Source organism: Lycorma delicatula, chromosome 8, assembly GCF_047948215.1.
Source record: "Lycorma delicatula isolate Av1 chromosome 8, ASM4794821v1, whole genome shotgun sequence".
In the NCBI taxonomy this organism is placed as follows: domain Eukaryota; kingdom Metazoa; phylum Arthropoda; class Insecta; order Hemiptera; family Fulgoridae; genus Lycorma; species Lycorma delicatula.
Window position 1 is genome coordinate 110,856,650 of NC_134462.1, and position 16,186 is coordinate 110,872,835.

At 30.6% G+C, this 16,186-nt stretch overlaps 1 protein-coding gene across 2 annotated transcripts in view; it reads left to right on the plus strand.

Annotated features, from left to right (window-relative positions):
* LOC142328952 (uncharacterized) overlaps positions 1 to 16,186 on the plus strand; it is a 313,857-nt gene that overhangs the window by 188,367 nt on the left and 109,304 nt on the right. For both annotated transcript variants that reach the window (XM_075373152.1, XM_075373151.1), the window contains exons 3-5: positions 935 to 1,178; positions 5,801 to 5,907; positions 14,525 to 14,728. In XM_075373152.1, coding sequence (XP_075229267.1) covers positions 935 to 1,178; positions 5,801 to 5,907; positions 14,525 to 14,728 — 555 coding nt within the window. The remainder of the gene's footprint in view (positions 1 to 934; positions 1,179 to 5,800; positions 5,908 to 14,524; positions 14,729 to 16,186) is intronic.

Here is a 16,186-nt window from a genome sequence, read left to right on the forward strand (position 1 = left end):
CTGGAAAATTTTCCTCCGTTGAAAACCGCAATGCCTAAATTGGACCGATTACAATAGCTGTAGAGTTATAGCTCTGCTATAGCGCTATCTAGACGAGAAAGTAATATTAAATATAATATTAAAAAATAGTAACGATTATTAAAAAAGAAAAGTTAATTAAAAAATTCTATATGACAAGTATTTTTTCTAATAATGTTAACAGGATTAAAAATAAAACAACCATTGTTTTAAAAAAATCCCATTCAAACGCGTAGTTAGCTTAAAAAAATTTAAGTATCTGAAATCTTTAATTAAGAGATTGTCATTCATAATTTATTTCTGAGTAACAATCTTGTTTTTATTATTTTTTCATTAAAAATCGAATCTTATTTCTTAAAACAGTATGAGATGGACTTTTTTAGTGCCTTAATTATTTTTAAGCAATTTTTTTCGCATTAGGTATGCTTAAAAGAACTTTATTATACAAAAATTTATTACTATTATTTTTATTTATCTCTTTATATTAGTAATTTTTTTTTTTAATTCTATTTCCTAGTTTATTTTTTAAATATATTATTTCCGCAGTATTTCTTGATGATGACTGTTAACAATCGAAACAATCATCTAGATTTAGATTTTAAGTAGAATCTTTATAAATGATTTTTTGAGAAAATTCTTATTTTCCTATTTATTTCAGTGATTAGTTAGCGTAAATTTTTATTTAATTTTTTATATAATTTAACTAATTTACTACAAAAGCAACCTTTTGTGTTAATATTATATTGTCCGATCAGGGAAATTGATTTTAGAGATCGCTTAAATTTTAGGTTTATAATATATATATATATATATATATATATATGTTACATGTCCCAGAGTAAACTAAAAACTCTTCAGTTCTAAGTCATTTAACTTGAAAATACGAATTTAAAGTAATTATTTTGTATTTAAACAGGCTCCAACGCTTAGAACCGTGACGAGAACGACAGTTCAAACATTCGACGGCAACAATAAAGTATTGAGAAAGGTCACAAAGCAAAAGAAGAGCGGCGATGAGACAGACAAGGAAACTAGAACGCCTGGTAGTAACACCCCTGGGGCTGTCACTCCGGGCACTCCTGCGACATGCGGTACTGCAACCCCCGCTAATGGCACTACAACTCCTGGCACAGCATCTAATACACCATTAACTCTAAATAGTAAGTAAAATACTGTCAACGAATTTTAATGCGGATAAAAACCTTAAGTGAATAATTTGATACTCGACGTTGGGATTAACTTAAGAAAATTTGTAAGAATAACCGGCCTATATTTTTTCAAAAAATCTAAGCTAAATTTCTAAAAAAAATTAAACAGTTTTGAATATTTTTATAACATTTTAATATTTTTTAAGAAGTATTCTTCGAAATTGAATGGAGATACATTCTTTCTTATAGATGCATTCTAGATTTCTTTCTAGATGCATTCTTTCTTACAGAAAAGCACATGTAAATATGTAGTCTTACACCATCTTTCACAGTCTTTCTTACGACTATGAAGGATGTAAAGCATCTGATATGCAAGTTTCATAAATATGAGTTGCTTCCTCTGAGAATAATGATGCTTATTATATAACCAAACCCTGCAGTGAATATAGTGAAGTTATCGCTTGTGAAGGCTTTTTTTGTGGATCCTGACCCTAGTAGAGGAAGACACCCGCCTTGTGACGATTCCGGTCACCCCCCTCCCCATACATAGTTCTGATGGGCTTTACTGGAAGTCGTCTTTTAGATCCTGTAAACCTCATAACACATCTCAATCATCAGTTTGGCCCCTGTCAGTATGCCACCGACGGAAATGCCTTGGCAGACATTTCGGTCAGTGAATTTATACAACCTACCATCATCGCCTTCATTTGGCCTCTCACAATCACGACCACCTACCATAACATGCAACTCTCAATTATCAAATTAACCGATTCGCGGAAGCGCGATCCTCGCGTTTTTCTGTAATACCGAAGGTGTCTGAAAAAACTTTCCTATATCTAAGTTCAATTACTTGATTAAGTTTTGAGGAGGCTGAAAATTAACCACATTTCAGTGACTCTAGCATCTTGATATTAAAGATTATATTCGACTCGGTGAAAAACGCAACGGGAAATCAATGCATTCTTCATTATTCTTAATAAAGGCATAAAATATTATTATTCTTAAAAATCATGGAATTTTTGAAAGCGATTTTGTCTCGTAACAAATCGATTACAACTATTACGTTAAAGAATTCAACACGCACAAATATTTTGTTATTTAAAACTTGTAACAGAGGTATTAGTTTTGCAAAATAATTACTTTTTTTATAAATTTTCAAAACTTAAAAAAGCTACATTAAAAAAAAATTATTTATAAAATTCTACCTTTTTTTTGCCTTCAGTCATTTGACTGGTTTGATGCAGCTCTCCAAGATTTCCTATCTAGTGCTAGTCGTTTCATTTCTGTATACCTCCTGCATCCTACATCCCTAACAATTTGTTTTATATACTCCAAACGTTGCCTGCCTGCACAATTGTTTCCTTCTACCAGTCCCTCCAATATTAAATATTAAAGCGACAATTCCAGGATGCCTTAATATGTGGCCTATAAGTCTGTCTCTTTCTTTAACTATATTTTTCCAAATGCTTCTTTCTTCATCGATTTGCCGCAACACCTCTTCATTTGTCACTTTATGCACCCATCTGATTTTTAATATTCTCCTACAGCACCGCATTTCAAAAGCTTCTAATCTTTTCTAATCCGATCGTCCAAGTTTCATTTCCATACAAATTCTACCTTATGTACATACATATTTTATGTTACAATTACGTAATTAAATACTCAAAGACTATTCAATAGCCTCTGAACAATTAATGTTACTCTATTTAAAATAAAAGACCATCAGAAAATAACTTTCTTCTTTTCAGTTTATTTATTTCGTATACGGTAACCAAACTGAACAGAAGGAATATTCTAAACTAGAATACAAAAATTCTTCAAACTTTAGATTCTTTTACGGTTAAAACGTTGGAGAAAAAAATGTAATTATAACTTTAAAAAAAGAGAATAATGATCTAAATATTGGAAAATATCTACAAATAAAATAAATTATGAAAAATAAATTTAAAAAAAGCTGATAAGTTGTTATACTTTCCTGGCATTGATTATATTTTTTTTATATTGTGGAGAAATAATAACTTGAAAAGTTAAAAAAAAAATTAATATTCTTAAACTTTAATTGGTTCCCCCCCCCCTACCAGTACTCCCCCAAAGTATTATTTTTGAGCCACTTGCACTATTACTATGCTTAGGAAGACAAAAAAATTCGGATTAAAAATATGCAATAAATAAAAAACATAATTTTTTCAATATTGCGGGAAGGAGAAGAGTTTGGAAAGCAAATTTGTTTTAAACGGTAAGATAGTGCTGAGCTTAATATAAAGTGGAGTTATGTTTGGAAAATTTTGAGAAAATTGACCCCAAGCTTTTACCAACAAATTACTTCATACACACGAGTCTCTGTGCCAAATTTCATCAAAATCGGTTTATCCAATCAAAATTTATTAAGTTTCAAACACGCCAACACAGGTATATATTATATCGGAACATTACCTCACACTATTGTTATGTTTTTTGGGGTCCCTGGCTTATGAAACGTCGAGAAATGCAAAACCCTCATACCCCGTTTTTTTGATTGATTACCATACTTTCCTTCCTGCAGCATAGCTCTAGAGCTATGCCAGGAAAGTAACTGTAAAATATCTAGAAATAAAATGAGTTATTAAATACAAATATAAATAAAAATAAATAAAAGTTTAATACCATTATTTAAATTCCCTTGTATTATGTTAAAAATTTTACAAAACGAAAATTCACTAGTTAAAAAAAATAAATTGATATTTTTTTTTTAAATCGGTAATATTAAAATTTGATCAACAATTGGAATTTGATATTGCATCTAAAAACTTTTGTATGCTTTCAAAATTAGAGAAAATCACAGCACTTGAGTAAGGCCTTTATTAAATATCCCTCTTCAGTTTTAAAATGAAAAATATGCAGAAATAATTTTTTTAGGGCACTGTATGAAAATATGCTAATTGGACATCATGAATATCAAGAAGAATTACAAATCCGAAAATTTTGCTTCATTATTTCATTGTTTACTTACAACTGGTACTTTTCTATCGTTTTCGTATTCTGTTGAAAGCAAAAAACAAGGTAGAGTGAATTTAAATCGACAAAAAGGGTAATGTAATTCGACGTAGGGTAGAGTATAGTCGAGGCTCAGTAGTTTTCGCTCTGTTTTTTTTTTCAAAACAATCAAGTTGTTTTAAAACTCAAACTTTTAAAACTCTTCTTCATGATCAGTTCACATTACTTTTCTCAGCATTAAATTTTTTAGAAATTTTTTTCAAAATATTATTTTTTTATTGACAGTTTAACAGCATGTTTCCATTTTTTTTTTGTTACACAATAATTTTCGAAAAAAGATTACTAGTACTTGCAAGCTGATAATGTTTTAACTGTTTTTATTTCTTCCCGTAAACGCAATAAAAACTATTAATAATAAACAATAATAGTAAATTAATAAAAATTATCTATTAGTACTACGGTGCGCAAACTTACTGGTTAATTGTCTGCAATAACTCGATTGTTGTCAACAGATTTTTATAAATGAGGTATCATTTTGTTCAAAATAAAATGCTTAATAAAGTTTGTAAAAAGTAAAAATTTTATCAAATAAACAATTAAAAATATATTGAAGATTAAAAAATTAAGATGGCCGCCATTTTGAAATTTTTGAAGTTACGTTATAGAATTTTTTTATTTTTTAGAACAAGATCTAGTCTTAGATTTGCCAAATTTAATTAAAGTTGGTTCACCCGTTCCTAAGAAATAATTTTTTTGTTGAAAATCACAGAATGGCGTCCAGAAGGATAACAAAGCAAAATAGGACTTATGTGGATATAAACGTTTTTGCTCATTTTGGTATCCTGAATCGGTTCCTGAAGTTTGGCTAATACGTCCCGGAACACGAAGATGAAAACAGACACAAAATTACATCAATTTTCTGCCATAATTCCGCTATTTATTAACCGATTTTAAAAAATAAAAAGGCGTTTCGTTAAAAAAAGGCTTAATATTTTAGAAAATGAAATAAATTTTGATAAAACTAATATTTACGTAGATATAACGGATTAAAAAATAAACATTTTTGCCATTTTGTCATTTTTCGAAAATGACAAAATGGCAACCGTGACATTTTGTCATTTTCGAAGGTGTTTAATTACTGATTTTTTTTTCTAATTTTAAAACTTTATTACCAAGACGCTTACCATATATTAATGTGATTCGTCTATCCGAAGTTGAGATATAAATTTTTGTATAAAAATGACAAAATGGCAGACAGCGGGAGAACGGAGGAGAACCCGCCATTTTTCCTAAGGGCATTTTTTGTTTAGTTTTACAAGTAGAATCCGAAAAAGTATAGCCAGCCAACCATTTTAGAAGCACTCTGTATACTGTGTGTGTATATATATATATTTTGCTGATGAATTAATTCAGCACAGAAACTTTTAAGTTTGTATGTGGGAATATGGAAATAAAATTTTGTAGCTTATGAGAAACGTCGTGCCTGACCGGGAAACGAATCCTAGACTCCCAGATGATTGAAACGAGACGCTACCATTCCGCCTTGAAAATTTAATTTAATATATTTTTGTTTCTTGTCTATTTTATTTATTTATATATCTTTGTATTTGTTTTATACTTTTATGAAATAAAAGTGTTGATTATGATTATTATTTTTTCAGAAAGCAACATAAATGGAGCATGTGTTGCAACCACCAATGGAGACGCTTCAATAGCAAAAAAGGAACAAATACAATCGGCTACAAGAATACCACAGCCAGTTACAAAGGTAAAATTAAATTAACTATATTATTTTTCGCCACCATTCATATGAATTGATTCGATTCAATTCTTCGTTCTTTTCTGAGCTGTACTGAAACAGAAGATTATTTTATTTATCATGACCTCGTGTTAAATAGATCTTCCGAAACTTAAAAACAATTGGGGAAACGAATCTTTAATTTCCGATTTATTTTTTTACTACAGCCCCTGTCATATTGTACTAAATACAAAAGCTGGTAACGTTGTTGCGAAAACCTCACAGCTGTATTTAACCCTATTTTTTTTTTTTTTTTAAACTCCGGGACCACCGTAAGGTATTGTGCTTCAGAGGATGAGATGAATGATTTTTAACCCTAATTTGAAGGAAACTACGTTAACTCCTAATCCAATTTTTATAAAATTTAATTTCAGTGCCCCATATACATCATATCAAATTTAACGATATTCATAATTCACTCTTTCCATATGCTAAATATTCGCCAACAGACGTTCACGCACATTCACAAACACACACACACCAATACAGAATTAACTTTTTTTCTTTTATAATTTTTTAACTTGGGCAACTTCGAAAACTTAAAAAATTCAGATTTCCAAAATTTTAACACATTCAATAATTTCCCTAACAAAATATAAAAAAATAAAAGATGAAGAAGAGATATTTCTCTTCAAATAGACTGTAGTTTTCCAATGGCTAACTGCGAAGTACTCAAAGCCTAAAAGTAGAACTATAAATTTTTGCCATATCAATGAAAAGTGAATATTTAATTAATAGATATCCTCACTTCAGTAACTGATGTAAGGGACAGCTCTCCTATATTAGAAATTCTTCTTAAGTATTGCTCTCTTGAATGCTAACGACCCTTTGAGAAATCGTACTGTAAGTGATTTCATGATAACATCACATTAAAAGTAAATTACGAAGCGATCTTTGAAGACAAACGGGTTTATTTATTACGATTCATTGTGCTGCTATTCACAGATTACCCTTTCCTCATTACCCAACTATTTACTCTTTTTTTAACGCTTTAATCCTCTGAATGTTGTTCTGATTTTGACTAGATGCTAACCGGACGAAAGAAAAGAATTTATAATTATCGTATCCTTTTAATTGTTACCTAAATATTCCGAATTTCCAAAGGATTTGACGGGATGGTTGCCTGAAATAGGTCATGACCTCCCTGAATACGTGCTGAAATTTTTTCGACCTGAGAATCTGAAACAACTTAATAAGTAAATCCTTGGACATACCCGAAGGCAATCTGAGGACTCTGTTTTAGATTCGGTGGCTATACAACAAATTTAATGACTAGACTGTTTAATTCTTATTTAAATACTACTTCAATTCGGTTCAGTAAATTACTTCCGTAATATATACGATCTTAAAAATGGAAAAAGTTGTTTCTTTAGCAACCTCTTGAAGTCTATTTTTTCTTAAATTTGCTTTCAGTTTTTGAAGAAAAATAACTCTCATTGCGGGTAGAATGAACCTTCATCTGAATGGATCACTTTGTCCAGTACTGCCGTAAGAGGAACAAACTACCTTAAGAGGAACCGCTCCTCTGAAGATAGTTTGTCTTTTATCCCGATTCAGCCTTTTCATTTATCCCTTCTTCCTTAGGGTTCTCTGAGTGCAGATCGAATCCTATTAAATTCGTACTAAGGATTTACAGATGTATAGAACTAATGTAGGGTGATCTGATCGAGAACTATTTTTATCGTGTGGCTAAAACGTAATTTACCAAAAATGTAAAAAAACGCAAAATTATCAATCTGGTAAAGCCGAATGAATTCTAATAAAAACCATTATTCGTTCCATTCATAAAGTGTTGTCCAGTGATTAACCGGACTGAATTAGGAATTTTTCCACAAGGCTGAAGAATACCAACTACAGAAATTCGAATTGGCTGAGAGGATTTTACTTTTATTAATTTATATTTATTAAAATTTTATTAACCGGATATTCAGATAATAAATAATTTGAATTATAGATTAAAAAATAAAATTAATATATATCATTCTTCGTATAATTTATTATTGTTAGTAAACTTAATCAAAGTCGGTTTCTTCACAAATACAGTGTAGTAGTAATAATTCTAGTTTACTAACCAGAGCGTGAAAAGGTTAATAAGTTTTTGAAAAACATACGAAGTTTGCAAAATTCTACAATATCAACGTATAAAAAACTGTGTGTAATAAATTACGAATATGCGCTATGAATATATCTATGTGTGTGTGTGTGTCTGTGTGTAAACATACATTGTATGAACATTCAAATCAACATACATTCACCTAGTATTGTACAGTAGGCTACGTAAAGCAGTCATTAACAGAACATTATTAACAGCGTTGCCATATTTATTACCATCTGATTATCACTCCATCTTAGCTTCAAGCAAACACACACGGTAACATCTAACGCGGCTTCATCTGCTATCAGCTCTCTATTTGCGTGATAAGAGAAGGGTAATAACCAAAATAATAATCAAAATGTTGGAAAATCTTTCCTAGATAAATGTAACTCCAATTTTATTTTATTCTAATTTTGTTGTATACAATGAATCTTATTTATTACCTTTGTCAGTCGCTTTAATATATAGTGTAAGATGAAAAATGTAGTGCTGAATATTACCTCCATTTTGTATACTTATCCGGTATAATAACAATGAAAAAGACAATGGAAACTTACTAATAATAATCTCGTTTCCTTTATTAAATATTATTTAAGATGACTGATTTTTTTTTAGAATATCATCTTCAAAAGAGACATTATCTCATTCCTTGTCGCCAACAATCTTTTAGTCAGGAATCTAGTAATATATTTTAGTTTTTGTAATGTATTTTAACTATGTATTAAATGAAAAAAAAAAAATTAAATACTATTAAACGAAAACTAATAAAATACAGTTCCGGGGCCTAGTTGGTTTTTTTTCAGTTTTTCAGATCAGATTTTATACAGAACCACTAAATTTACCCTTTAATTTGGGTCCCAAGAATAATACTGCAGCTTAATTTTACCGAAGGCGATGAAATCAGGGCGCTAGCCGACACTCACAAACGAAGCGTTTCCGAATCTACAAACATAGATTTGAATTGAAATTTCCTCTTTCTTTTCACCAGGAAAACTTGTCCTGAAAGTTCGTTACATTGTTTTGAATCATTTTTTATATACACAGAGTATCCCATGAAGAAACGGAGAAACTTTCCGAATTAATACTACTGGTGAAAATAATGAAAAAAAAAGGTAGATATATATACGTGATATTAAAATTTTACCTTTTTGAAAACAACTATCAAATGTGCTCTGAAATCCTTGAATTTAACACCGACTTCAAATAATAGAAATTTAAGAAATAATTAAAAAAATATATTATTACTTAATTCTTGAAGGTCTTTTATTGTTTACACGTTGTTTTTTTTTTTAATTCAAATGTTTTATTAGAAGTCGGTAAAAAATAGTAATTATTACAATAAAAAAATGTATAACAACATTATAAGTTGATGCTATTTAAAACAACGTGTTATGACATAATTGTTATCGTATTTACTGCTTTCAAAAACGTTCAAATGACAGCCGAGAGAGGTATATTTTTACAACTACTCGTGGTTATTAAAATAAAATTAAATGCCTGAATTTAATGTAACATTGTTGGCAACGCTGTACACGTACATCAACTATTAAAAATGAATAAACGGACGTCACTTTAAAGAAAGAGAAAGAAAATTACTATGAAGTAAAGAGTAAAAAAGAAATGAGAAATGAGATGTAATCTTAGTTAAAAAGAAGAAAGAATAAATCCCCTCGCATTGAGCAAGAGCAATATAACGTTTAGGCCTCGATAGTCGTGTTACTGGTATTATAAAAGCTCTGCTGAACTATGTTACGTTAAAATACAGCGTTGTGATGTCACTGCTTAATTCTATGTTTAATTTATTGTACCGAACAATTTATCTATTGTATATGCTATATATATAAGCTATACAACTTGATGTCGTTTTGCATAGTGTACCGCAGTTTAAAAAGTGCCTAAACCAGATATAACCGGCCAACCGGATTTATGTACATCTTTTACAAAATAAAAAAGAAAAAATACTTCGTTTAACACTCCAACGCAACTTCAAGGTCTTTTATAATTGTATATTTCCACGCTAACAAAATAAAATAATGCCTATGGTGATGTAGCGTTGTAGTAAATGCATTATCAACACGCGTAAAATAACAAAACCTTTGACAATAATAATAATAATAATAATTATTATTTTTCTCTACCGATATAATGAACTGTTTCACCACAAAACGAGATATTTTAGTGCCGTAGTCTCTTAATGTCTTTGACGCATCTAAGAAAACTAATAATTTAACGACTACCAAAGAGTTATTTTCTCTGAGAGTAATGTATACAACTGGTCTTTATGGTTATAATAGTGAAGTTATTTGAACTAAATTTATCATTGAAATTATGATATACTGATATACTACAGTATCGCAAAGTGTAAATTATAGGAAATTATTTCTTAAATAAGAATTTTTTTTGTTTTAAACTAATCATCCTGATCTTCTTGAGTGAAGACACCTGCCTTTTGATGATCCCCAGTCGCCACACCACTCCTTCCGTTCCCAGTTCTGATGGACTTTACCGGAGGTCGTCTTTGCCTCGGGAGACATTTCCAGCAGTATATTTGCAGAACTTACTATCGCCTTCGTAGGGCTTCTTCCAACCTCGACCAGCTACTATAACTTACAACCCTCAATTATCAAATTAACCGATTCGTGGAAGCGTGATCCCTACAACTTTCTCTAACACCGAAGGTTTCACACAAAAACTATTCCCATATTTAACTTCAGTCAGACTATGCACTCAAATCATTATTTAACTGAACCTTTCAAACACCAAAAATACTATTTTCATTCCAACAAAACAAGTACTGACCGTTGATCGCAACAACGACAATTTTTTTCTACCATTCAACCTACTCAAATTTTCTTCTTGATTTACTCAAAAATCGAGAAAGAAATTTATAAATTTGATAAAGCTCTAATGAAAACAAACCCTATTTCTCTCTGCTCTGGTTCACTTTCGGAAGCGAAATCAATGCCTACACCCTTCCTCGCCGCAGCTCAATCGCAGAAGTTAAGACACCCTTCTAGGCGAAGTTACCATCCAGGCGGGCCACTACCCAGTAGTACCCAGGTTACTATTCTCTTTCTAGATCCATAACGGCATTAAACCACCTTAGCCATCCTTCGTAGGGCTAAGAATCTCAGGAAGCCAGCAACCGGAGGTCGTCTTTTAGACCCCTCTAAACCTGATAACACATCACAGTCATCAGTTTGGCTTCTGTTGGGATCTCACTTATGGAAATGACATCAGTGTATTTACACAGCCTACTATCGCTTCGTACGGCCTCTTCCAACCTCGACTACCCAGGGTAACTAACAACTCTCAACTATCAAACTAACCGATTCGTGAAAGCGCGATCCTTCTTCTAACACCGAAGGTTTCACACATAAACTATTCCCATAACTACTTCAATCAAACTATGCACTCAAATCATTATTTGACTGAGTCTTTTAAATACCAAAAATACTTATTCCATTCTCTTTCGGCTCTCCAGTTAACTTGCAGATCAAAACCAGAATTGACCCTCCCAAGCTCTCTTAACTACTTTGGTACGTTCAACTTCGTACCTGGTGAAGAGACATAAGACACGGCGCACATCAATGACCCAACATTCCGGGAAAAAAGCCTGAATTACTCTAACCAAATCTGGCCAACCTATCTCTAAAAACACCATGTTCATAAAGAAACTGTGTAATATGCTGATTTGGGGAAATTCACCTAGAGACCTGCATACTTCTTACATCAGGAAAAATATCATGCGTGCCATCGGGCGATTCATAGTTTAAAAAGAAAATTATTAAACTATTTCTTAACTTTATTTTCGTTATTATCCTATTCATTTTTTGAAATAAGGAGACAAGCTTGACGATTTCCTCGATGAAGAACTCTATTATTAGTTCTTTGAATCGGTCGATAACAATTTTATGGTTAACGTCATCGGTCTACACGCGTTTCACGCTCAAAAATTTCCTTTATTTTATAAAAAGATTAAAATCAAATGACGCTACATCCAAACAATATGGAGAAAAGTACGCGTATAATACCTGCCATCCTTTATGTAACAACTCTTCTGTTTAGCGTATCATGGAAAAAACAATTCCCTTAGTAAGCAGGCTACTCCAAGGGTTCAGTATAACGTGTTAATTTTTTTAAAGTTTTGCATTACGTTTCTGTGTTGATAGTTTCTCCTCGAGGCATAATCATTTAGAAGAATATTTTTCCAATCCCCTAAAAAAATGGATGATTTCAGATTGTATCCGTATATTACTTTATGTTGTACGTTTGTTCTTAATTTTTTGAACAACCGAAACGTTTTCTAACACATTTCCTCGTTCATTACAACTTATGCAATTCAGTTAGTTATAAATGAATGAACAAATATTTTTTAAATTTAAAAACCCATTATTTTCTAATCATAGACCAAGGTTTAGCCTTTCTTTTAGTGAAAATTAGTTTTTTGCAAAATTTTCTTTTATTTTTATTTTTATCAAAAACCTATTAGGAAAAAAATGATTGCCCTATACTGTTCAAAACAAAACTTGTATAGAATACTTCTCAAAAATTTGGAGTCGAAGTTCTGATACTCTTACGATAAATTTTATTTTAGAGACGTCATAAAATAAAATTTTAACATTTTTTATTAATCCCTTTTTAATATACTCATTTATATGTATATGTATATGTATACGCTATTTTATAAAGAGGAAAAGAGTTTTTGTTTATTCGAGATAAACAAAAAAACTACATCAATTACAACAAAATTTTTACCGATGTTTCTTGGCATAACTGAGAAGATTTTTAGATATATTTCATCTCGAAAAATGGAACAAATTTTCAGGATTCATTTGTATTATACCATGGAAGGTTTTAAGATGCAGACCGAGCCTCTAGCTCCTTTGAAGGTTAAAATATTTAAAATATTCATTATTTGTTCACCCCCAAGAAGGATAAAGTTGTAAATTAAAGATATTCATTAAGGCAAAACAGATTAATTCTTTTACTTCATTATTATATTTCTACCTCCACGGCAAAGAAATAAGTTATAAATTTTCGTCGTCAAAGTTGTGTGTACTTTAGTTATTACTAAAGCTACCATTATTCTTACTTTTGTAAATTAGTTTCTTTTTCATGTTTCTATAAAGCCTAATTATTTTAACTGTTATTTAACAGTATTATTCTCACAGTCGTAAAGATAACAAAGTGTGCGGGGATCCAGGGGGCTCCGCCCGCTGGTTAGACGGGAATGGCGAAAAAAGCGGGCTCTGCAGTCCTGAAGTAAGCCCCGAGGAGCCCCTGAGTTGGCTCCGGGGTTCACCCGGGCATTCAGGTCGTCCCTGAGGGTGCAGGTTCTGAACCCTGTATATATATATATATATATATATATATATATATATATATATATAAGGAGGCTAGACCCTCTTTTAGTGATAATTTTTTTTTTTTTGTTTCCTTGAACCCCGTTCACGTTTACGTTACATTCTGCCAAAATAATTCTCATGCAATTTTAAATTTAATAAATGTTTAAAACATTGGAATTTCTACCAAATATATTCCGCCTAACTCTGTGTAAGACCGAAAAAATTAAGTAAAAAACTATGAAAAGAAATGGAATTTTAGACCACTTTGTGAGGAAATATTACCATCTACTAATAATTCAGCTCTCAAACATAGATAATTATTATAGTTTATTTATACTCTCTACAGCAATTACCGATCTACACCCAATTACACATATCCAACTCCGTTTTCTTTTTTTTTTTAATTAAAAGAAATTAATTTTTGTAGCATGCAAAAAATATCAAGTCTGTCTACTACCATAACCCACCAATGAGGTGTGCATCAATTATTTTATCAATAAAGTAAATATGTATATGTTCTTTTATTGTACTTGTGTTTCTTTAATTCAAAATGTTCTTTTTTCATGTTTTGTCCTCAAATCTTGCATCCTTAATTTAACATACTTCCTGACATTGGCAATTGATGAAATTTTGCTAAGTTACTAAGGTGAGATGACAATACAATATTCCACCATTATTTTTGCAAAAATCCTCCCGTACGGAGGTAAATTAAGACTGGAAATTAAGGGTGCAGGTATAAAAAATTGCAAAATCGGCAAAACGGCTATGCGGGGTCGCAGATGACAAATCCGATAGCCGTTTGACATAAAAAAAATGACAAAACTTGACAATAATAATTTGATTAAAGTACGATTAAAAAGTATAAAGAAAATTTTTTTAAAGTTTTATAATATTATTCATTCTCAAAATTCTCCTCTTTGTAATGACATACGTACAATTACAGCAGTTACAGTTGTTTTCCTGATGTTTGAACAGATTTATAACAAACGTAAATTGGGATAACAGTTCACAATTGCCTTTAATTTTGTAGAAAATGAATACATATCAGGAATAGAGGGCATTTTAACCAGTGTATATAGACAAGATTTTAGTTTTTATTATGATTTATTGATTGTTTTTTTTTTCTATTTTATGTTTAATTTAGATAAAGGGAGTAAATGGTATTAATGGCGCAAGTGGAGGGACTGACGGTTCAATTACACCGACAACACATCATTTAAGAGAAAGACAGCAAAACGACGCAGGAGGTACTGGACAAATCAGGCAAGATTTTGCTAGTGAATGTCTATTAGCGCACAATGAATATCGACGTTTACATGGAGTACCTGAGCTCAAATTAGACAGAAAGGTAATTATAATCTAATTCATTCGAACTAAAGTTCACTTTTTTTAAGAAATTCTGTTAAAATAGATTATAAAAAATCATTCCAAAAATTATTAAAATAATTCAAAATATATTTTAAATCATTTTTAATTTACCATATTTTGATAATGGTTCCTATGAAAATTAAAAAAAATAGCAGTCACGAGTAGAAGTTATTTGAGGCTGCGTAGGTTTCCTCGATAAATATTACTTTTTTCATAACCTCCAGAAGATATGTTCAAACATATCTTCATGCGTTTCTTCTTCTCGTGAACATCCAGATATTCATTGTACGGTATTTATTAATATTTTTTAATTTCAATTTACTTGTTAAATAAAAGTATCTTCATAGATTATTAAATATTTGATAAGCCTACGCAGTAAGAAAGAAAGAAACAAAAAAAGTACAAAAAGTCCGTATTTTATTACTTGCAGCAGGAAGTGTGTTCAGTTTTAATTGTGTGTATTTAAACGGAGAAACTACATTCCACGCTTGACTTTTTAATTCATAAAGTAGTTTCAAATCTAAATCCGTTATTAGTCTCCATAATTTTATTTTGATTTAAATTTTTATAATTAAATTTGAGTTGCACCGACGATTCCAACAATATCAAATGTATCATAAAATGCACATTAAATCTCGGAATGCGCTTATATTTTTAAAAAAACCAATTTTTTTTTTGTCTTCAGTCATTTGACTGGTTTGATGTTTGTCTCTTCTTTAACTATATTTATCCAAATGCTTCTTTCTTCATCTATTTGCCGCAATACTTTTTCATTTGTCACTTTAAAAAACCAATAGGCATTTTAAATATATTTTAATCGGACTGTTAATAGTACTTAGTGATTAATAAGAATTAGATAACTCAAATCTTTTTGCGGCGTGTCATTTTTTTATAACTGTCTAAATATTATTCTTTTCTGAAAATCTACTGAAAAATCCTGTATTTTTCTATTTTTATACCAATAAAAAGAAAACAGCACGCAAATGTTGTTTTATATATTTTACGCAGAAAAGTATTGATGATTCCAATGTTGTAATTAAATTTTCTTTACAATATTTATTAACGACGTAATAAGATGGCAAAGTCACCCGCCAAGTTATATGTCGCTAAATACAGTTAAGTAATAAACTTAGTTTATTATTAAAGGTAAAATTCCCCGTACGAAATGAAAAATAAAACTTCCAAGGAAAGGTATTTAAAATTATTATTTTTATTTACCGAAATTCTTTGTTGAAATACATTTTGAGGATGTGAAATAAAAAAACTGGCAAAGTATTGAATGACTTTTCGGACTACGCTGGTCAAGTAATGATTACCAAAATAATTTTTTTTCATGAATATTTTGCAATCTGTTCAATTAATGAACAATAATCAACTCTCCACAACTCAATGAGATGAGGATGATGTATATGACACGTAAAGGAGGTCTAGCCTTGTA